Consider the following 25,241-nt stretch of genomic DNA (forward strand, 5'->3'; position numbering starts at 1 on the left):
GACAAGTTGCATTGTTTGAAAGGATCGCTGATATTCACTAGAAGGGATAGCGAAAAAAGCCATTGGTAAAAACAACGTTTATTGTCGTACATACATACACAGATACACAACTCAGACGTTAACATCGATAAACAATACATTCATTTGTTACTAATGAGAACGTTCATGAACCGATGATCGGGCGTGCAAAAGTAGATCTGGTTCCGTTCGTTCGATCACATTCATGCCTGAGCAACCGATTTTTCGAAATAAAATTTGTGGAAAGCGGCGAATAACGGTTCCCCCAACATGCACACGCACAAAATATGTATAAACAATTAACGTCTACGTTCGCGTTCGAACGTATATTCGAAAATAACTGTACATCATATCTGTGTTCGGCAGTGTGACACGAGAGATTGGTCTAAAAATGAACATCCATCGATTCGGTGAATTCACATACACGCTTTCTACACGTGTATCTGGCAACGACAACAGTCCGCGAGCGTTTTATCGGTGATGGATGATTGTTCTACCGATTTACCGTATACAACTACAGTTATTGTCATAAAAAACCGTTCGTTATTTTTTTCACCACAAAACGATGTATATCGATGCGTTTGACATAATCACACATGTGTGAACGATAACATCTATAGTCCTAAAGGTTGTGCGTGTACTTTTCTACACGATAGAAGCGTAGCTGACCATTTCCCGCGTTGGAGATAAAAAAGAATATAAAAACATTGTCTATGAATCGAAAGTATGAATATTTAACGCAAAACATAACGAACGTTAGTTAGGATAAAATGGACTCTTGTTTTCAAAGATATTTTTGCTTCCTGCCTTTCCCTCATTTTTTTTTCTTTTAGCTCCTTTTCTTTAATCCCTGTTCTCGTTTAATCCCTGTGAAAGGTGATTTGTACTCTTCCGTACATACGAAACAGCCGATTGTTTACGAGTTACAGATCACTATCACTAGGAAAGCGAACATTAATCCTACGCAGTTTAATCGCGAGTGTTGTCGCAGCGATGTGACGCTATTCTGAACGCTCAGTTGAGTCGGTGTAGAATGCGCTGGCGCAGGTGCAGGTGCCGGATATGATGAAACTTTCGATTTTTTCATTGTGACATCCGTCAACGTGTTCGAACTGTTTCTCCTTAACATCGGCTTTGTGTGACCCATGTTTCCATTTTTCGACAATGAACCACCTTCCCGTCCGAATCCATGGTTCCCTGTTCTGTCCATTTGCTTCTTCGAGCCGTACTTGTCTAAGAAGTCCGTGTTGTGGCGAATAGGTATCGACGTGGTTCGCGTCAAATGCAACTCTGTAACCATTTTATTTTCATATCATTTGTCAACGATGTAGAGAATTCGATTTACGAAACGGTATATTTATTTCTTGAAAGAGCAAGAAAATATAAAGCGAAAAGAAAATATAATAATTTAGGTATCGCGTCCGCACATCTCGATCAAACATGTGTTGTACGTGTCCGATTGAACGAGCTACCGAAAAAAAGAAAGAAAAAGAAACAACGCGTTTACATCGATCTTCTAACGGGAGGAATTAAATTTTCGATCACATTCCTATGATATAAACGAAGAATACTTTGAAGAATATACGGTTATGATCTTTTAAAATCTTTAAGCTTCTGCAAGCTTTTGCCTTTACAACTCCCTCGGTCTAGCACATGGAGGCGAACCGATATCGGTTTATATATGAGGAACATATATCAACGAATATAATTGCTTTCCGTGGGTACGTGTCAGAGAAAGCCGCGGTAAAGTTTTTCAAGCGTGAACGGCGCAAAGCTAACTATATATATTTCTTCTTCTTAATAAGTTAAATAAATAGTGTTATTTTTTTAATGCTAGATGTAGCTATCAATGTATCGTTCGATTCTATTAAACATGTTTTTCTTATACCTCCGAAACAATCGTGGAAAAGATCTTTCTCTGGTGAAAATAATTTGCTATTATTTTAAGCGATGAAGAATCCTCTAGCGTTAAATACGTGTCCATGCAGAATTAATACAAAATTTCCAAAAAGATTGGTCGAACTACTGTATTTTCATCAAAATATTTCACATTTATGAAGTGCGTAGACTTTGATAATATTTGATAACTGACTGTATGTATGAAGCGATAAAGTAATCGAATGTGGAAAGATTACCTTGTAGTCGTATCGTCCCTTCGGCCTTGCCAAGCAAATTTTCCGCCGAGCAGCTGTAACTACCGAAGTCGTCCCTATTCAGTCTTCTGATGGTCAAGTTCAACTGATACGCATAATCGTTCAACGGAATCTCCGTTAGATCATGTTTCTCATCCGACAGTAATTTCATACCTATAACAATCGTCCGTCGTAAGATTGGTTTAATATTATCCGTTCAAACACAAAACGGCAACGATCCCATTCGGATCAATATCTTTAGTGTTTATATTATCAGTCTAATGTCTGATGGATATAAGAGCAATATCTTTCCCTATAGTAGCTATCGTTTGAACAATTTTTTTGCGTTTATTATCAAATAATTTTTTCTTAAATGACTACAAAATTATTAAACAAGGAAAAAAAAAGGTAAAAACAGGGAAAAAGAAGAGAAAAAGGAGAAGAGAACTTGAAGTACATACTAATTTTCACTCCTGATTTTCAAACTTCAAACACGAATAACTTAAAGCTTGCCTAACTAAAACTTCTGAATCCTGGCTCTCTAGTACCCGACTGTAATTCTGGTTTATCTCGAATCGATCGAATCTGAGCTATTTGAATTTGCTGAGAATGATGGTCAGCGTAACGTATCTGAAAAAGCCAGTATATTATGTATATATATATTTGTCTGAATGGAACCATGCTGTTACTGCTCCGAGTCTGAATAGATAATACGAACCAACCTATATAACCATTAACATCGGTTGGAGGATAGACGATAGAATTCACATAACAAGACGCGGGATAATGGTCACACTGAGAACGATATTGAGAAATAACACGTGAGATTCAATATTATAATGCTCACCATTCTCCCTGTACCATGTATTCAGAGCTTTCGGCCAGGACTCGACGTAGCAATGAAGAACGACGTCGCTGTTAACAGGTGCCGCTACTAATTGGTTCGAGACTTTAATCAGCGGTTTAACTGCATCGGAGAAAACTATAATTAATCACTGGAAGTTTCTTCGTCGAGGTGCCCGCCAATTTAACGGACCCGCCGCTTCACTTACATCGTACGTTCACGTAATATCGTTTGCTGACCGTTGGCGGCACGCCGTTCGAGGCGATGCAAAGGTAAGAGCCCATCTCCTGCCGCAGAATGCCCGTCAGATGAAGTTGCTCCCCTTCGTACGACTTTACTGCGTCAAGCATTATCAACGGGTCATATGAAACGTCGGGTCAGACTCTCTAGGCACATATATGTTATATCGATATTCCTATTCTATTTTACTGCCGTCGTTTAGACGGTAATTTTACCCTATTCCGACGATTGTAAAGTCTCCTTCAGGAATCCTATTGATATTTCTATTCTAAATCCTTAGAAGTCTGGAAGGATATTTGAAAGATATTGTACTTCACATGTAATTTTCATGTTTCCACTTTATGTCGAAATGGATTGGATGCAATTTTCTCAACATTATTCGACTGTTTACGGCAATTCATATTCTTGTGAATACGATTAAAAAAATAGGATTTAAGAAATTCGTTTTATTTCTTTAATATTATAAAAAAAACTATATTATGGATATTTTGTGCTTTTCTACGTATTATGTGTATTTTTGCATCGTCAAATTTTTTATGTTATATTTAAATGTCTATTTATAACGTTAGCTATGATAAACAAATCGAAATGTAAATAAAATTCTTTACATGTTCCTACAAGCATAACGTCTTTCTATGATACGTATACAGCATAAGGATGAATATTACCCTCGTTATGAAGTTAATTCCATTCTTTCTCAATAACTTTAAATGTATTTCGTTCGTAGACTATTATATTTTGTCCTTTTGAAAATTTCCCAACAGGTCATATTGCGTACCTGTTGTATACGAATCGTATCCCGTTTGAATATTCCATATAACATTTTTATTGCGGTTTCCGGGGAACGTAACGTATGGGGGACGACGGTGGATCCGAATTGAGCTCATTAAGGAAGCCGAAACAACCAGAATACTCCCCTATGATGCGTTTTACGGAAAGATCGTCGAAACGCCGGCACGATATAGATTCTGAGTGGTAGACACTTTTGCGGCGCAATGTACACAGCGAATATTGCAATCGGGTATGCGAATCGATGGGGTCGGCGAAGAGGAAATATATGTAAAGTCAACATCCATCACTCACTGTTAGAAAGGCTAATCGGCTGGTTGATTTTCTGCGGAACGCGATGGACCAGACAGGATCGCGCTTTCACGTTGATACGTTCAACGAATATCTGGTTGCGTGGAACGGAACTGCATTGAAATACTCGAGGCACATTACACTTATGTACTTATTCATGTATGCATCTTTTTTATAAGCACCAGGAACAAGATTTAATTCATGCAAATCAGACGCCCTTAACTGCTTAATGATAAAAATACATATTGATTCTCTTTAAAACGATCATGACTCCGTTATTGTTGAAAAGTTTGCCGTGTTTCCTAATATTTATGATTTATGAAAGAAATAACAAATAGTATTGTTCACTATTTTTTTGCTTTTAACAGATTTATTAAAAGCTTCTTTTATTCTACTGTCAGTTTTGCAAACGGTAAAGTTTAAGTAAATTTCCGGCATTATAGAACATTTCAATTCGAAATTATTTTAATACGGCGTAAGAATTTCTGTAATCGCAGCTAGAATAATAGAAATATTCAAAAGTGTATATCTATAATATCAAATATTCATCCGTTTCCAACGAAAAATCCAAGTTTTTAATAATCTACGCGATTAAAGATAAAAATCATCGGTGATGTCGGACCTAAAGCTTGCTTGAATCACTGATTGATCAAGATCAGTGAAATTGGTAGTATCGTCGGTATAAACTGTCAGAAATAATTCTGGAAAATGTTACCTCGTTGAACACCATGCTCCGTTCGAAGAGTAATATTTCGTCCATCTTCTCGTCGCCAAGTGACCACAGGTTTCGGTGTTCCTGTGGCGCGACACCGTAGTCGCAGATCACTGTTCTCTTTCGCCGTTAGGAGATCGGCCGAATCGTCCAAATCCATGATATCGGGCGGTATCACTACCTTCATGTGACCAATCTACGCAAAGATCGTTACGGACTATCGTATACCACCATTTGTCTGTATGCGGAGAAGTCTAGTCTGACCATACTGTGCCAACCTACTCTTTCCCGTTTCTCCCTCGAAACATTTAAATCAAGCTTAACTCGCGGATTCAAACCTCAACAAATACGGCTGTTCCAACATTGAGACTTCCCTTTAATCTAGGTTTATCATCGGAAAAAATATATATACGATATATACCAGTTGACCAATCGTAACGATAACACTGAAAAACACAATGAAACGAATCGTCTCATATTTTATATCTGCTTCGTTTTATTTCGCGTGTTTTCGTTCGCCCTTTCGCGACGAAATTTTATATTCAATTTTATCGATTTTATCAACGGCTATCCCTTCGATAGTAATATTTTCGACGTGTCAACCGCGTTAGCTGGAATCGACGGTAATGCAACAAACGTTATCTATTAACTCGTCTCCCTTCGTCCGTATTGCATCGTATATACGATATCGAGACGATTTAATAAAAGCAACATACAAAAATAATAATCGTTTGTAACATATCACGTATATAGATACATGTATCTACTTTTAGGTAGAACCAAAATATGGAAGCAAGTACGCTGGTTTAATAATAATCAGATGAACGTACGAAGATGAACGTACGTACTAACCTGACTCCTCATAGGATCCGTATTAACTTGACACATGTACGTGCCAGAGTCGTTCGGTTGGACGTTGGTCACGTGCAGTTTCCACGTGTTATGTCCATTGTGAGTGACAGACAACCGTGGGTTTTGAGCGACCATGTGCGTATGAATGGCCAGGATAGCTTTCGAGTCGGACTTCATCCAAGCGACCTGCATAATACAATCACGGAGCATGAATGTTCTCGCAGTTTCAGCAACCGATTATAAACCGCAACTCGCTGCCCGCATTACTTACACTGCTCACCCCCTTATAATACCGTCGTTTTAGAATTAGTTTGTTATGAATGATGTATCTTGTTCTGCCTAGTCAGTAACATAGCGAATATAACATAGTGCATATGTATATATATATGTATATGTACATTCTCGCTTGTAATACATTCTCCGGTTCAATAAGGTTCACGTGGGCGAACCCTGCAATAAGAATAATGCGTTCCTCGCTCGAATGTACCAAGACTGATTACTAGAGTTGTAAATGCTGCCGCTTTACTGTCTATTGAACGTTCCTAGGTATTACCTTGGTTACTTTCTTGATTAGGCAGTTAAACCTGCCCGGTTAGAGCGGCCAAGGCATTCTTCGTTTCAAGGTATTCTTCTTATTACGCTCTTTTCTTTGCCTTTCTTTCGGACCTTGCACTCGTTTACGAGGTATGAATAATAAATTTCGAAAGAAACGTTCCTCGTTGGACGAGTGTTCCAGTGGGTCGAAGGCAGGAAATAAGGAATACGAATGGATAGAATTCTGTTTAACATACCTTTTTTTCTGTTGCTGTTGTCCCTGTTATGGTCACACGTGAACGAAAAAATAAACATGAAAAAAAGGGGGAAATTACGGTAGGAAAAAATGCAGATAATTTACCTTTCGCAAGCTGTTACGTTAAGATAAAAGAATATTATTTACACGCACGCGAATTATATATTTCAAGCGATATATGAGAACAAGTTTCTCCCTGCGCGAACGTAAAATGTTCTCTCCGATTTCCTTCTGCATTCATGAATTCCGACATAAATGCGCCCGTTAAGACTCGGAACGTAAATATTATACCGCAATAAGAAAGGAACTGGAGAAAAAAGAGTCGTATTACGGCGTAATTCAACTCTTATTTTCCATTTGTTGCTCCCTGGAAACGAACAATGTCGAAATTAAAGGAACGTATTCTGCGGTTGTCTCGTGAAGGAAAAAAGGAAAATGAAACGATGGGGTAACGTTAGACGAATTTCGCCAACTAAACGAGCATCAATCGCGATCTGCTCGTTGTATGAGTTTGAAATTTCGTTTGTACGTTCACCATCTCCTTCCACTCCCCAATGAAGCGTAATTATTTACTAGAGTATCCTGACGCGAGTGAATGAACACTGTTATTGGATTCCAGGATTCAAATTCCGATCGGTGATCGTACTTCCCCGTTTGGTCCCGTTTGTACGAACATACGTCCTGCGTGCTCGATCTGTCGTATTTCAAACGACGGTTCTATTGAACGGGTGAAAGGGATTTTAAATCGGTAGAACAAAAGCGGCGTTTTGATCGAGCGGCAATGGAATTTAAGGTGTGCATAAATAACGCTGATGGACCGTTCTGCCCGACAGAATAATTCTACGTGTTGGCGGGAAAAAATTTTTTTCTCTCTACGCAAACAATAAGCGATCGAATGGTGGCTTTACGCGTATGGCATCTGTTATATCTCACGCGTTTAGAATGACATTGAATCGTCCAATACATACATCTCGCGTTTTCGATGGTACTCTAAAACGTATGCCGATCGATGCTCCGATCGTTTAGAGTAATTACTTTTGACGCATCGTTTCTCCGCTGAATTTGAACGAATCTTCATCTCGATACGTTTATGACACGCCGTCAAATATTATGGTATACGCAGAATCTGTGAAATAGAAGCTTTCGTAATCAAAATTACCCTTACCGATTTTTATGCTTTTTCCAGCAGAGTAAAAGGTATACCGTAGCATGTTTATTTTTTGTTTCATGAATTTCCATTTTATTTTAACAAAATATTCATCGTGTTACGTATAACCATCGTGACTGTTCTCTGTTTTACCGAAAAAATGGTATCTAGTCAATTTATGAAGTTGGAAATTAAGTTGAAATAAAAGTGTTATTAACAAGAACGGAAGAAATAGATCCGCTCGTTTGGTGAGAAACGGTTCAAATAAAAAAAAAAAAGTTATTCCTGTAAAACCGGTCAATTTTCATTCCGCAATAAATCAGAGTACAGATCGTTTTCAACGATATCGGTTTCATCATGTTGCGAGTCTGACTACTAGAATTTATCTAAAAAATCAACAAAATTCGCCAAGGGTTGTTTTCGTTATGGCCTCTTCAAACATGTTTTTTCCCATTTTTGATATTCGACACGATAAATTGTTTTGCATCGCGATATTTCGCTTTCCCTACGAAAAATCTCATATAGAGTTATTGCACTTTTAAAACAGAAGCAAATGCAGCGAAGGGAAGAGAAAGGGAAAGGATACGGTGCTCTTGGACTGGTAGAAATCAGACCCATTCACGTTGTACGGTATATTAGCGACTCTGATTTATGTCTCTTCTTTCGAGCTTCCTTTCTTTTCTCCCGGTACTCGCCTGCTCGCTGTAACATTCGAATTCCCTATGCTTCCACTTCTTCCACTTCTTTTTCTTCTTCTTCTTTCTCTGCTTCTCCTTTTTCTTTTCCTCCACTCTCTTGTGTCCTTTTCCATCCCTCGAATCCGGCAGGACGAAATCCTCTGAACACCCGCCAAGAGCGTTTCATCTCGCGATAGAAGCGATTGTCGATTCGAGCGCGCAATCAAACTTGGACTTCTTCTCGAAAGTGAATTACTCGGCAGGTCTGTCCCGCGTGGGGCTCCGGACAGAAGTCTGGATGTGGACTGACGAAAGTGCAAACCTACGTGCTTTACCATAATCGACATCATACGTGTCCATTTCAACTGTATTTCGCCACTTACATATGCCCTGTTGATTTCTTTTACGTACAAACACGTATAAAGTGGAAATATCAGAGAACGTTTGTAAATATTATACTCTGTTAAGCAGCTTGGTTACGCAACCATAGCTACATTGTTCGATTCGACACGATCGCGTTTCGAGTCGTGGCCAAACATTTACGGAAATACGATTTAAGTCATTACTTACGATTTCGAAGCGTTGCTCCTAATCGACTTACTAATTACACCGACACGTGAATGCAATTACCTTGTAAGATTGAAGATGATTAACGACGCAGGTGAAGGAGACGTCACGACCTTGAATGACCGTATGGTTCTCCAGAAGTGCTAGAAATTCTGGCTGGATCTCGGACTTTGGCATCGCTTGACCTAGGCCAAGGGGAATTATACCGGGTATAATTAACGATCGTGGGATTAATGATCCAGCAACGTTACATCTAATTAATTTTAAGCGTTACGCTCCTCGAACGAAAACAATGTGCTTTAACGGGAGAATGGATCGTAGCGTTCGGATGACAGTCACGAATTCTACAATTTCATTGGACGTTTGCCTTTCTCCATATATTCCGCCGGGCTCGATATTGATTTCTTTAATCTTTTACATCTCTCTTAACACGACCAGCTTAATCTAGCTCGTCATGCATATCGCTCCTCTATAGATTCATAGCGAGTGTACGAGGCAAAGTTATGGGGCAATAATTCTTTTTCCACTGAGCTATTCAGATTTAGTTTCTCTTCTTCGTTCAACGAGCTTTTTGTCCGTAGAGGTACGCGTGTGACGCGTGTCGTCTGAACGTCGCATCGGCGAGAAATGGAAGAAACGAAAGAAAAAAAGACAAGGAAGACCAGGGTGTCGCGTAGAGAAATGTTTATTAACTATATCAGAGTAAATTATATCAGAGCGTCGCAGCCTCTGACACCTTATTAAATAATAAACGTTCCCTGCGGTGAGACGCGCGGGAAAGATGAATTCGAAGAGAGCGTTATGCCTTTGTCACGCGTTACCGGACGATGAAACGAGAAATTAGATATTAAACGAATATTTCGGGAGAAACTAGAGGACGGAGTAACGTTTAGCCGAGCTTCGCTCTTGTAATTTCTGCTTCGCGTTCACCTTGCGAACGGGAATGCTTTTACGGAAGCTCTGCAGACTTCCGATAGTGCTTTTAGGAGCATTTTATTTGATTCTTACCGAAAAGTGGAGCAAAGAAACACGGAGAGAAGGAAAAGTAGCTACGGCACGATGCTATTACGATACAAGAGATTCGTTCGTATCATTTTGTACGGATTAAAAAACTTGTAACTTTTGCGCCCCGTGTTCCGACCAATTCAAACTTGTTCTTCTACGCCTCTTCTCGCCGCTACGATTGGATGAAGAGTGCTACTTCTGATTCTAAGGAGAGCGAGAATATCTCATTTGATTCTTACCGAAACTCGAATACAGGAAGGCAGCAAGGAAGAAGCAGAGAACAATGTCCCGCGATGCCATACCATAGAGCAATGCCATACGCCATACGTACTGCAACAAAAATGATTTATTCGTTTTTTGGACGAAAGGCAATCTTTCAGAATTAGTATATTTATCTCGCGAACGTGAAAATCTTCGTCCATCCTGTTTTTAGTGATATAAAAAAGGTACAAGAACGTCAAAAAGTTTTAATGAACCTATTAACCGAGAAAGGGGGAGCGAATTAACTCGTTATTCAAATCCCAGTCTCTTGAAAATATGACGAGTTCTCTATTTATAAATATCCTATTGTTTAATACGTTTTAACGCTATCGTTTAATACTTGTCATTTTTGTTGAAGATAAATTAGATCATATTTACATTTGCGAAGATTAAAATTAAACTAATTGCAATTAACTTGTTTTGATCGATTTTTAATTATAGACATTTTTGGTTAAGAAATGATCCGATTGAAATATCAACCATCGATCAGTTCATAAACAATTATAATGGAATTTGATGTGAATTTAATTTAGGTTACCTAATTTTACATGATTTTTAGACCACAGTAGATTCTATTAACCGAACATAATATTTCTCAGTAACGGATGCTCCTATCCATTTCAAATATACACATATTTGATTGTATCAGTGTTCAGGTATTCTTCCCTTTTAGCGTTTAATGAGCGTTAAATAACGAGCGTTAATGAGCGAAATAAAATACGACATAATTAAAAAACTTTAAGATGGTACAAATGTAACAGAATTAGCAAAAATACATGGTATTGGGAAAGCCAAAATCGCAAGGATTATAAAACAAAACATGATATTGAGAATCATCCAAAGCTTGTACATTCCTCTGACGTTGACAACGGCAGGACAACCTTAAATTTACCGATGTGACGAAATAGTTTCGTTGAAATAAGGACAATAATGACGACGATTTTACACAAGTGGAAACGGTATTTCTCAAGCCGAAGCATCCGCGATATTCGAAAAAGCGTTCGGATGATTCGAAGTACAAGAAAATTATGGCTCTATAGGTTTACTTACGTTGAAATGATTATGTGACTCAGTAGCCAAAGAAGATATGGAATGCATCACTATTTAAAGAAACTATCGATTAATATTAATCTGTATTCGAATAAATGTAATTTCATATGAGAAAAGTGATTTTATTCTGTGATTCGAAAATTCCATTATCCGAACAGTTTTGTTTCCCTATTAGCTCGGACAAGAGCTCTGCTGTATTTAAATGCAGTTTGTATTCGTCATTAATGGCATTTATCTAAATAAATATAAATAATAATAAATATAAAACATAAATATAAATAGAGACATAGTACTTCAGAATCACGCCCGATCTAACTGCATCAATCGATTCGGTTAACAAACACAATAGCTTATTACGAGAATCTATCGAATTCTCTGACTCGGCCATAGTCTACCGTGATTACCATAACTTCCTGGTCCCTCGTGAGAGAGCATACAGAAACATACAATATACCAATATACGGCAATCGGTGGAAAAAGAGCCAGTGAAGGAAAGACGCATAATGCTTTGGTCGGTAAGGCGAAGTGAAGAATTTCGCATGGCCGTTCATGGGCGCGGGTTTGACGGGGTGGCACGGGGTCAAGCTGAATCGCGTGAATATTAACTCGACAGTTGGTCGCCACATAAACGCCAACCGTTGATATATCCCATCCTCACCCTCCTGCAGCCAGCACCGCAATAATACTCGAATAGTGGGTGACTGCCGCCTCTGCTCTTCCCTTTTCAGTCGCTACCCTTCGCCGAGTATCCTCCGCGACCCCACTACGAGCCGAGGCGAAGCGAGGCCCGCGCGAAATACGCACACTCGCGCGACTAGAGGCCGGTCAAATGAAAATTTCGCTCGTGCCGAAGCCTGGCCTTTATGACTTCGGGCCACGTTCTCTTTGCATCGCCGAAAATTACGCCGCGACTGCGGTATTTAACTTAAATAACCATCCCCCTATCCCCTCTTTTAACCGACAATTTCAAGAGACAAAGACAGACAAAGGGTGATTTTGGGAGGGATAGAGACCCCCGGGAAAGCACGATACGCGTTTAATATCTTTCAAGGTTCGATGACCGGTCCAGTTGTCCGGAAAGAAAGGCTACTGGGCTACATATCCGGAAGTTATATAGAGGGGATAAAAAGCTCGTTAAGTGGCTAGCATTATGGATAGATATAGGTACCTACGTGAATGTATAATTGATCGTTTATAGAGCGAGTGTTATTAACACCCCCAAGATGGATATTATCGCAGACTTTAACACGCCTGGCACCGCGCCGTTTTCGCGAATCTTTTAGTTCAAGCTTTATCTACCAATGATAGCGCACGTTGGTTTTTATTATATATGGATAGGTGAGGAATTTTATTATTAACTTTAAAATTCGGTTTGTTATTTATGGAATTACGCGTTTCGCGTTTACTAGAGTAAGATACCTATCCTCGCGAAAAATCGCACGCATCGAGGGTGTTGATATTGTCTGAAACGTTAAAAGGAATTTTTTCAAGCATATCGGAAACACAGGACAGATGGGGTCAAGGAATCAAGGTACGTCAATGTCAAATGCAGCGGCACGCGTATATTTGACGAAATCATGGAGAGAAGCAAACGAATGTGCGCGAGCTAGAAAGTACGAAGTTAGACCTCTAAAAATTCGCCCGCGCTTTTCCTCGTACGTAACTCGGACCGACGAAAATTACGGCAGCGCCGACGCTGTGAACCACGACGGCCGACATGCATACATATTCCCGTTAAACAGTCCTGCGAAAGTGCATCGCGTTTCACTGGACTGCTGCTTTTTAGGCGGATATACGAGGCAGTCGAGTGGTGGCCATCAGCCGGCGACCGCTTTTTGTTGCCTCTTTTTCGTTGTTTTTACAATATTTACATGGGGACAACATCGTAACCATGACAGGAGAAAAAAGCTTTTAGCGATTACATTGTCGCGTGTTGATTCCGAGAAGGCGAATCGTTGCGAAGAAGGATGGTTCTGTACTGAGGTACTAAGCGCAATTAGCGATCGTCTCGCGGCTTCCAATGGAAAAAAGCGAAAGACGAGAAGAATTTCAGAGCTGCAAAACTGAGCAATTAATCGAACTGAAAGTTACGATTGTCTATCGGTTAATAAATACGAATGTAATCGTAGCGTAGTCTGGGTAAACTTAAAACTTTTACGCTCGTGTAAATATTATTCTGTTTCTCTTTTTAATTAGTTTGCACGAATCTTTTCATCGTTGCTTTTATGCGAACGCGTACAACATTGTACAAACCGACTCGATTTTTATTGTAATCAAACTGAACAATTGTTTCGATTATTCGATAGAGAATTTCCGAGCATCTCGCGAGCTGGTATCGCAGTCGAGAATATGGAATCTAGGTGTTTTGAACGTTGCTATTTATCTGGAACGTGAATATAATTAAATGCAAAACAGTATCACGCGATCTTTTGAATGTCCGTCATTAGCTGTACCATAGCAAATTAAACATCGAAACACCAATTTCCGCGCAGAGCATACATTTGCACATCTATCCAAAGTGTATGCACAGAGTATTATAAACGCGCGCACGAGAATTGCATGCTGTATTACCGAGAGAATGAATAACAGGCAACGAGTGCCTCTCTGAGAGGTCCAATAAGCTGTTCTGTTGGTCACTTTTGACTCGAAGGAAACTGGACGTGGTTTGGCTAACCAAAAGCGTCTTTGATTCTCCATATAAAGTCCATCTCTCTCTTCCTCCCTCCCGCCCCTCGGTCTCTCTCTCTCTCTTCCTCTCGCTCTCTCTTTCTTCGTCCGAATATCACGGAAAATCTTTCCATGCACAATTACTACCGTATATCAACACCTTAATGTATTTTCCAACAGATACGAGCACATCAGAAGAGTTTAATACGCCAAACGATACACGTACGCGCTTCATTGCATTCAAAATATCTCTGGACATAGAGAACGACGTTCGTTCAAAATTCGTTCTGGCCCTTTCATACGTAATACGAAAATTGGGACGAAAGGAGTCTCTAGAAGAGTTCGATTAATTTCGTCTTCGTTAATTTTGAGTGGTATTTAAGCTGGACAACGTCCCTTAGATACGGTAAAAAATATCTCGCGCATGAGAACGACTGGGAGTTCCCTGAACGTAAAGTGCGTCCGGAAAGCTTCGAAGTCTGTTTGGGAGATCTTAAACGTTAGAGTTTAACCGACACCCACAGCAGTACAAGAAGAACGCCACGGTAAGAGAGTACCAAGATGTGTAGGCAAAAAGAAAGTAAGACGAGGGAGAGGGAAGAGAAAGGTAACTTCGGTTCTTCCACACACAGCAGCGGCTACGACTCGTCTTTTCTTTCGTTTCTTTCCGCCTCTTTGTCTAATACCCGTTCCTCTTACTCTTCTACTGGCTTTTCGCTGTTCTTCTCTGTCTTTTTTTTTTCTTTTCTTTCCCTCGCTATCCTGACTTCTGAAGCGCGAAAGGAAATAAGAGTCGCTCCATGGCATCGTCTATCCGTTCATTTTACCAGGTTTGCTGTCGGAGCTATTACTTACGAGTTTCCACTTTCTTCCCGTTTTCTCCTCTTTCCCTTATCCCTGGCCTCTTTCTCTCGTTCGTTCAGGTATCGTTCTACCGTACAGTTAAAAACCGTACACAGTTTTCGAGCACTCTCATCGAATTCCGTCGGCCGAAGCTCCTTAGGTTCGTCGAGCGCCGGTTCCTTTGCATTCAGCTAATCTTCTCACCGGATTTACTTCGTCGAGTTTCTCGTTTTTGCCAGCAAGAACAAGCAACCTCCGTCCTAACTAAGTGCCACGAATCTTTCCGCGGTGGAAAACCGGGAGAAAAGAAGAAAAACAAAACAGTGTCTCCTTTTACGGGTTCCTGAAGGATCGATTTTTGCGGTCGCCTTTTACTTGGAGAACAACCGTAGTTGAATTAGCAAGGGTCAAAAGGTCGGGCGAAGTATAGAGAGCCACGGGTATCTGCAAAACCCGTCACAAAGTGTTACAAACTCGTAATTCAATTCGGCTCGCAATTCGAGCAACTCCCGATAGATAATTCCTGCACTTTTGCACGACCGGCAGCGTGCCTCCATTAGGCCAGTTTACATGGTACACTTGCTAGAGCTCCAGCTAAATACCACACTCAGACTATCCTGTGAATCAGGCATTTGGCTAATACGACTTAAGTAGGCATCTCGATCGATTTTAACGCCATCTGGGCATACCCATATATGTAACGCTCGATCGATGTGAAAGCTGTTGTTTAAGGCCAAGCAGGTGCGTTATAACGAAGCATTCGGATGATTATGAAATTTGCATAGAATACGGCGAAGCGGTTGTCACGTGCATAACCGATCCTTCTGATAAAAACGAAAATCGATTATATCCCTCCATCGCAACGAAGTGTACAAAAGATCTTAACGATTTGCCTTCTTTAAGTCGACCTATAATCCCTAATTGGGGAAATTTTTATTCCTTAAAAAGCCCCCGTACCCGGAATACGAGCAACAAAAGTTCTCTAGCATATTCATTTTCCCCTCTTCTCCAGTGATCTGGGAAAGTGCAACTGTGTAGTCCTCTCGAACGTGTTCCTTCCCATCTCCTAGGCTCGCCTTTTCGCTTCCTTTCTCCTTCCTTTTATCCCTCCATTTTCCCTACGCTCCCGGCTTTCTCCCTCTTCAACGCTCAGTGCTCGTTAATGTACCGAAAAGGTACAGGGAAATGGCGATTGACTATCGATGAGAGTCCGACCGTTGCCGGAGGATGCAAACAACTTTTCGCAGTTTCGACCGAACTCGATACGTATTTGCATACGCGTTGGTTTAACGTTACTTGGAACCTGATTGTTCGCGATAAAAGGTACACGTGGCATCCTTATATTTAATCTACCGTGGCGGCCGGAGACAGCCGCTTTTGTCTTCGCGTATATTCGCTAGTAATCGTCCATCGAATTCGACTGGATCAGAAACGATCGATATCGCCGCGAAATATGGATTCCAATTTGCATTGGAATTCCGATAGAACGTTTACTAAGCGTTTTAGCAAGCGATCGGTCTATTCGAACGATATGGATACTTGGGATTCTTTTCTCGAAAAAGTCAGCCAGTCTCGACTTTATTATCGATTAGCGCGAGTTCATCCGCGATAAAAGTTCGGTGTCACTTAAGAGAACGTTTGAAATTCCTTGTATACGAGGGCGGAGGGCGGAGGATAACCGTGAAAGTTTCTATAAGCCATTAAACGGCACGGTCAATGGAAATCAGGAAAGTTCGATTCGATGATGTAGAGTCGTTCGACGAAAGCAGCGTCACACGTCTGAAAAGAAGAAAGACCTCGAACGTCCTCGAATCCTATATACCCTTTAATCTGTGCTAACACGAGTCACTACTGCGTAACACATGTGTCCAGAAATAACATTTTTTTTACCTGACTCGGAGGAGGGTGACACACAGCGGTACACCGGGAGAGGCACCCTTCATCGGCGAACTTCGATACTTCAAACTCTCGTCGGATTTCTGGGCAAACGTAATCGTGCTTCGATAGAGGCCGAGAGATCCATCAACTTCCTTTGTTAACGAAACAGGGTGCGATGATGTGAATCGTTAAAATTTTGCACGCGTGCATCGTCTCACGCGAGAAGTAATAATTAGCACTAGCAGGTAGCGTTAAAAAAAAAAAGGGAACGCGCAGAGTCAGGCCTTCCTAACTTTCGCACAGAGAAAATTCTCGCTTTATTAAATTTTCCTGGCAACCCGTTGATCCGAACGAATACTCAAAAGCAATTTTATCTTCATCCTCGTTACCATGCACGCGTTCGCACGCTCCTGCTAATAGCCAGACCGGTAATATTTCATTTTTGATGAGATATCGCGGGATTGTGGGTACGCGAACGGTGGCATCCGCGTTCCAGAAAACCATTCAATTGCCATCGTTTTCCTTCCGCGGAGGCATCTTTCCTTAATCATTTTCTTCTTCCCGTCTGCGTCCGTCGAAATCGAACGGGAAAGAAAGAAATGAAAAATGATTTCCCCCCGCGTGAAATCGGATCTTCGAATAGGTCTTACGTAGCCTAGGTATATATCGAGGCTTATCGATCGAACGTCTTCGAACTGGCTCCCACGGTATCCACGTAGCACCGCGGATCGTTCAACGAAACGCGGCAGAAGCACACGTAACGTACCACGAAATGGCAAATTGACTATCGATGAGCAGAGACTGCCACCAGAGTAATAGCCGCAGTTAGGTTTGCACGAGAATTCGAGTTTCTCCGCGTGCTGCTTTCTGTGCTGCTGCTGCTGCTGCTGCTGCTGCTGCTGCTGCTGCTGGGTTACCCTCTCCTATCCTATTCTCTGTCTCTTCTCTTCTCCCTCGAGTAGAACGACAGAACTTAAGGATTGTGGTTTAAACTGTCTGTAAAGTTGGCTGCACCTTGACTTCGCCTCCTATGGCTTTCTGAAGCAACGACAGGCCATAGTTCGAGACTCGCGTATGTACGTACCCGCGATACTCGCTCCCCGAGACTTTCACGAACGATTCCACCCGGTTGCATATACCATGCCACTGTCATGGATATCAGCGGAACGTGGCGCGAAAATATTACAGCAGCTCCGGCTAGACGGGGACGAAAATTCACTTATGCACTTCCGTCATGTCGTAAATTGAATCGAGGGAAATGAGGCACACGACCACTGGACGGCAACGATATGGAAGAGTCTCGCCGATGCACTAGACGCGAATCCACCGATCGAAGCCGGTAGAAAAGTAAGTCAAACAAGATTGATAGAATTACGAACGAGCCAGGGATTTAAAGTCGTATATGCCGCCCCTAGGTCTGGCTGCCATGCGTCGCTGCCGATCTCTCCTTCCGGCGGTCCTGACTGTCCGTGGAATTTCGACCAAGAATTTCCAACATCGTGACATTGAACTCCATAACTCGGATGCACGGACTAGCATGGAAAATATCGGATGAATAGAGTTTAAGAATTGATGCTTCAATCTCGCCGAGAGAAGAGAGAACGGCGCTCACTTGATGTAATGACACGTGTTGGTAAACCAGTCGTCGTGTATTTGCGGTTTTCTAACGAGGGTCGTAATATCCATTGTGTCTGTATGTTTATCCTTTCTTGATGAATTCGTGAATAAATAAGCTCTCGGCGGCGAAAATGCGTTTTAAGCACGAAATATTCATACTGTTTGTTATTCACGGTCTAACTGCGTTAACATCGGTTTTTGTTCTATACCGTACACCGTTTTGTTCCGGTACGTTTTGCCTTGGAAAGTCGGAGCCTCGCTTCGTATTTTGTCATGGCGCCAAATGTTAGGTCCGACGAGTTCATTAATCACTCGAGATGAAGATGTCAATACGCAGGACGCGTTTCGTGTCAGTTGAATGCGTTCTTCTCGCTTTCCACGCTGAAATACTTGTACGCGTAGTGCTCTCTGACCGATCCCTGATGTTTATCAAGGAACAGTTTCCAAACTGCTGCGTAGGGGAGCGTCGAACAATGACGATGTGTAAGCACGCGAACCGGTCAAGATGTACCAGAAACATCGTAGAGCTTCTAATCTCACTCGCACTGTGTTTCTCATAGATTCAATTATGACACTGGTTAGATTACTGTGCATGCATAGCGCTGTAAATTCTCCGAGAGTTCGAAGATCCTCCGACTCCCCTACTCTCCGTGGAGCCAAGTTATCTCCATGGGGAGAATCTTGCGGTCATTGTATCAAAGGATCGCTTACGGAAGAAAATGTTTACCCGCATCTTGTATTCTCTGTAGATCGATGGAAAATTATATTTCGATAATCGAGATAGCATACGTCGTAGAAAAATAAATTTAAAATACAACTAACTAGATAATACTGACCAGATCTAAATAACGGAAAGCACAATCGGCACTGTTTGCAGTTAAATGAATTATTTAACGTTCGATATTATTCATTCAGATTGATTCGATCAATTTGTCGATGTATTAAAATGCGCGGAGATAATATTTACTAACTAAGAATTTATCTGACGCTGCACGTTATATCGTACATTATGTAGAAACGTGCTAATTCGACGTGTAGAAATGACTTGACAAAAACTGTATCGGTAGCAGAATTCTTGCGGTTAACGCTGGCTGTTCTTCGTCATTAAATATTTGTTACGCGCGTCATTTCAGTGCCAGAATAATAGCTAAATCAATTCGTTCGTAACAAGTAATTAAGCAACGTTATATTAATATCAGACTGAATTGAGTGAATTATTGAAACATGTGAAATTTGTTCAGTCGCGTCATTGACACGTACGATAGAGAATTCCAATTTCTACGATCGAATTCCAAAGTAGCTTCAGTTTAAAATAAAAACATGCAACAGCATGTATTCCCTGTCGTTTACGACTATCCTTAATTATATGTAAATTTGCTAGAGATTACAGCGATCAGAGATACAAGTCGGCGAATCAGGTCAGCTTCCTGAAGAGTAACGAAACAGGGTTTAGAGTAAATTAGCAGGAAAAAAAGGCACATACGTAAAGAGGCTTAGAAGCGATAAACTTGGCACATAGTGCATCGTAGCACTTTGCAAGACCGCAAAATCCTTGTTTTCCTGCTTGCCATAAGTGGAGCCTAGGGATTTATCTAACATTTGAGCATCAAGTATGCCTCTACTCATGCGCTCTACCGATCCCCCGTGGTAATAAGACTCGATGGATTCGTAACAGGTTGCGGTTAGAGAGAAACTTATAGAAGATACGATGATTTCGGGTATTTTCATGCGGTAACTTTGCAACATTCGGGCATCAATTCGCATAGTGTCGATCGATCGAATTTTCATACATACAATGCGGTAAATTGATTTTAGCGAACATCAACCGTGGAAATAGGCCATTATGAATTCTAATACAATAATATGTCAAGTGGCGACCAAATTATTGGCGAAGCGGCTCCGCGCGAACGTAATGCAGTGCCGAAACAGCCACGAGTCATACTGACAGAATCCACCGATAATTGCTAGGGAAGCGAAATGAGCGAGAGTAAGAGACCCTTTGATGAAAAATTTCTACTAAAAAGATACTAGGCGAATTCGCAGAAACAAAGATTATCTTTCAAAGAAGGACGAGGTGGGCTGATTGTATTTTAATAAGCATTACGCTCGAATTGCTTTCAATCATAAACGTCTGCATCCTAAACAACAACTTAGCACTCGGATTTCGAAAGGATCAGACACGGAACCGAGCCCGAGGGATAAAGGAGCAACGGTGGAAAACGCGAAAGACGAAAACGAAAGAGCGAGAGACGCGAGTTATGCGCTACAAGCGGAACCAACACAGGAAGCTCATTAAGTTGCACCCCGCGGCTGAGCCGTGCACAGAGAGATACACCAGGTGCCCCTTTTACCCCCTTCAGTACGCTCGAAGAATCCCCACCTGTTTCGCCTGGTCTGTTGTTTGCCTGGATGCGCGACGCACGCCTTCTACGCATTCAGTGTCACCTTCGTTAGGCGACATTGAGAAAAAATTATGATAATGACGATCGTGCCCGAGGGAATTTCCGCACTGCGTTTTCTCCGAGATTCGAGTGCTTTCCTCTTCTTCCTCTCTCTGTCCCTCTCTCTCTTTCTCTCTCTCTTTCTCTCTCTCTCTCTCTCTCTCTGTGTTTTCCCTCGAATACCGAGCGAGACGACTCTATTCTGGCCTAGCGGCGAAGCCCCGCCAAAGCATTCAACCGTTCTCTCCGGCTAAATAAAAAATTTCGAACAGCCACGATATAAATCCGTATCGCCAGCCACGGATTTCTATCTCTAGATAAATAACCTCTAAATGATTCGATTGGCGGAGCTGAGCGTAAAAAACACAAACGCGTAGAGATTTTTCTTTTTCTCTTTCACTTTCCCAGTTCTTTGTATTTTTATTTTTTCCGCTTTTTTTCGGTACAAGAACATAGTCGCTCGAGTTTTCCGCGCCACATAGGAAGCTTGATATCAAGAAAAATTGTATTTCTCGTTGGTTAGAACCTAATTATACGTGCTTGTCGTTCTTATTCAATCAGACGCGATACGACTCTGTAATGCGAAATTTCACTATTTTCTTCCCCTTTCGTGGGGCGAAATTGAATTCGACTAGTTGCTCTCGCGTCTCAACTTCCGGCCAACTATCGTCACTTTACCCATGGAACCAGCTGCCTCGCTGAACCTCTACTTCCGTTGACTTCAATCTTTTCTTTTTTTATCTTCCCTCCAAGCCCACTCGACGAGCAACGCTTACAACTACGGGCAAGTATACGTGTCTCGAAGATAAATCTGTACGGCTGACTAAGGGTGGCAAGAAGAAGAAGAAGAAGAAGAAGAAGAAGAAGAGGTGTGACTATAATAATTACCGACATCCGTCGATATATTGAATAGCAGTCGATGGTGAAAGGTAATAGGGGCATACCAATAACATCTAACGGAGAACGGTATCATCAGTCAATCTACTGGCACGGCATGTTTATTACGGGCACGAGTTACTGTCGGTGGAACAAATGCCTCTACCGAACGGAAAGCCACTCTAGCCAAACCTGTCCATTATTCCTGTCGTTCACTTTCGTCACTTCCCCCATATAACATCCCTCGTCACGATGCAACGTGTGCCACGATGAAAGGGTGCAGAAACAAGCGCGCCACTGTTGAAATTAGAAGTGGATTGCAATAAGGCAGTTCGATTTTTACGGTGCACTGGGGAAAACCTCGTTGATTAAGCGTGGATTATCGTAGAGATTTGTTCCATTTTCTCTTCTCCTTCTTCTTCTTTTCCTGCTTCTTTTTTCGGTCATTTCCTTTTTCAAAATCCTTTCTTCGCTACAGTTTCGCTTATCCCTGCGATATTCGTTTCCTGAATTTCTTTTATCGAGTACCCGAATCGGAACTTTTGAAGGACTTTATGTTTACACCAATGAACGTGATCGAATCGGAACAAACATCGTAGCGAAGCTCGATGAAACTAAAGCTCCCTTTAATTGGAGAATAACCATGAGCGTAGCCGATTCGAAAATAGGAAACAAAAGTAAAAAAACGGTTTATCTTTTTACAACAGTTTTCAAAGCTTTTCATACGTTTTACGTTCTTCCTGTTTATAACTGTTGGATCTTTTTTCTAATGGTCAGAAATTTTCCGCCCGCTCGTGTAATATCTACTCACCCCTGTGCAAATGCAATATCCCTGTAGTCACATTCTTATTCAATCCCCCTGGACTATGTCTAGTTTTTAATATATCTTCTGGACGTTTTCCTTTGTTCAAAGATACAGCGAACGGTGAAATGTTAATAAAATGAGTTCAGTTTACAGAATGTATAACAACACCGGTTTACATACAAAAGCTATTACTGGATAGAAGACTGGTTAGAAAAAAGGATAAGCATAGACGTTGAACAGAATACGTTAATGGCACCTGTTGTGAGCTGAAGCTCACGTTAAAACATCAACTATTTAAACTACTACCTTTCCATCCACTTTCACCCTTTAAGAAACGAAAAATTAACAATCGATACAAAAAAGCATTAAAGTCGAAATCTATAAGATTCGTTCATAGCATATTTAAAATCTGTTTGCGAATTATCCCTACGTACAACTAATGTAAAACAAAAGAATTACATTCATGGTATTGCATATGTCGATCGAGAAATATCTAGGAATCCTCTATTTTGATTGCAGGGATAGGAATAAGATATCTGTTTCGCGTACACATACGTACGATACGTACGAAGGAAATGAGATTTGCTATGCATAGAAAAATAAACTGAACCTTGTTTCCATTTCCTGTTACAACTATATAAAATCCAATAGGCGTTCAACAGGGTACATAACGGTATTCGAATGGTAGGGATTTATCCGTTTCCATAGAAATATCAAATTCTTCTCAATCCTGTTCCAATCTTCGCAATTAAATGAAGAATGTGGTAAAAAGAGGGAGAACGGATAAAACAGAATACGACACGATCATTGGCACCGTTAATGTCAATTGCTGAATATCATAGATTTTCGAATTCCCTGTACCGCTTATTTCGAAAGTCGTTCCATTGCAACGCTACTTGATGATAGAGAGCGATAAAAAAAAAGGCGGGCAAAGAGAAACAGGATAACGGAAACATCGTAGCAGTTTTATTTAATTCAATCTTGAAAACTTTTAACTAAGGAAGACTTCGTAGACATCGCTTACTGCCACCCTTCCTTTCTATCCTTCTCCACCCTATACCATCATCGTCCCTTCTATTTCCCTATTCTCATTCTATCCCCCTTCCACATTTTCGGCCTCGCACTTCCACTATCATCGCGACATTGCCCGAATTTTGAACATTAGTTTGCGAACCATTTAGCACAACTACTCGGTGCTTGCGAGTGTAGTTCGAATCACGGCACATGCATCGGCGTGCAACTTAAACCGCAATACTTAGTACCGTAGTGCTCGCCGGTACAGTTATTGTACATTATGCTTGGCGAGTCTTCATCACTGTGGCAAAGCGTATAATAGCATTCGCGGGACATGCGCGAAGATAATTGGAAAAAGAATCGAGTACCGTACACATACAGCGAGGACGATAAGAGTAAAAACTGTAAAAGCTATGATGCCCATGGTACTCAACATGCATAATTAGAAGATTGGCTAGTTGAATAAGGCATGATCGATATCCTGTGACAGCTAATTTTATTGGAAAACTTCGCTCAACGAAACTTTCGCGATAATAAATACGTGTTGTATATTTAATAAAATACGCTGTTGTCTTTAAGGGATTTGTAATTATTGAACGGTACAGATACTTGGAAATGAAGATCTTTCTTTTATCTTTAATTAATGATATTCCGTATGATGACACGCGTGTATATGACTTTTGTAATTTTTTAAGAAGGTATAAAAGTGAGCCAGCTTCGAATAAACCACGCAGTTCTTTTGATATAGGAAAAGAGCGCAATTTCACGTTACGCGTAATCCCTTAAAAGCAACTCTTATGTTAGTTAATTACCGTAAATGTAGGAGTTAGTACGTCTTTCTAGAAATATTAATTACCCCTCGCTACCGGTATATTAATTTTACCTAGCGAAAATAATATGTTCTTGAGGTTTCCTGATATTAAATATCATTGTAGAGTTTCAAGAAGTAATCGGGTAATTAATAAGAGGACGTAAATTATTATAAGAAATAAAATTTCAATTCTTCCTCCTTCGCGCTTTTTTCAACCTATTATTTAACGGCGCATTGATTGATTCAAATTCGGTATAAATTATCGAGCCATATTTGGATTTCTATATGCTTCTTCTCACAACATCTAATTTATTAAGGTAGTAGTTATATTATAAAAATAAAATTTTAAAAGTGTGCAATATTATCATGGCTGTTGGCTGTTACGATAAAATAACTTTTTCTTAATAAAAATTGCACTTTCTCCTATAACAATTCGTAGTTTATAGTTTGAATAAAAAGTTGTATACTATCCGGCAAAATTGAACTATCAAACTTCTTTTACGTATAAGTAGGAAAAAACGGTTTAAAATTGAAAAGAAAAATCACGTTACTCACCGCGCTTAAACGCGTGACGAAATTTAATATTGGACGTTGTCAGCCAATGACACAATGATCTGAGGGCATAACTGTTGCTCTTCTCGAGATGATGCTCGAATCAAGCGTAGCACAAATGTCAAGATGTGGCGCGTACCGTACTAACGGGCAGACGGTGCACGACTGTGCGCTGAACACCCTCGCAATCTCCCTTTCATGGGCTTTCTCACGGCGCGTCCACTCGTACATCGACTATCGCTACTCCTCTACTCGGTCCTCCTCTACCTCTCATCGAATCATAGCTTTTGCAACTTTGTACTTTATTACTTAATATAATTATTTTTATCTAACTCAACGCCATGTGTGCTACAAAAACAAAT

The 25,241-nt window shown here is 40.7% G+C and overlaps 1 protein-coding gene across 1 annotated transcript; it reads right to left on the reverse strand.

Annotated features, from left to right (window-relative positions):
• Window positions 1-62: 62 nt before the first annotated feature.
• On the reverse strand, window positions 63-25,163 carry LOC117206599 (lachesin-like). Its single transcript, XM_033446074.1, has 9 exons — window positions 24,883-25,163; window positions 10,304-10,394; window positions 9,123-9,244; window positions 5,879-6,064; window positions 5,030-5,222; window positions 3,203-3,331; window positions 2,998-3,117; window positions 2,154-2,324; window positions 63-1,308 (listed from the first exon to the last, which is right to left on the reverse strand). Exons 2-9 carry the CDS (start codon window positions 10,380-10,382, stop codon window positions 935-937), a joined length of 1,374 nt encoding a protein of 457 aa, XP_033301965.1. The 5' UTR covers window positions 10,383-10,394; window positions 24,883-25,163; the 3' UTR covers window positions 63-934.
• Between the last annotated feature and the right edge of the window lie 78 nt (window positions 25,164-25,241).

Source organism: Bombus bifarius, unplaced genomic scaffold (assembly GCF_011952205.1).
Source record: "Bombus bifarius isolate JDL3187 unplaced genomic scaffold, Bbif_JDL3187 scf7180000008008, whole genome shotgun sequence".
NCBI lineage: Eukaryota > Metazoa > Arthropoda > Insecta > Hymenoptera > Apidae > Bombus > Bombus bifarius.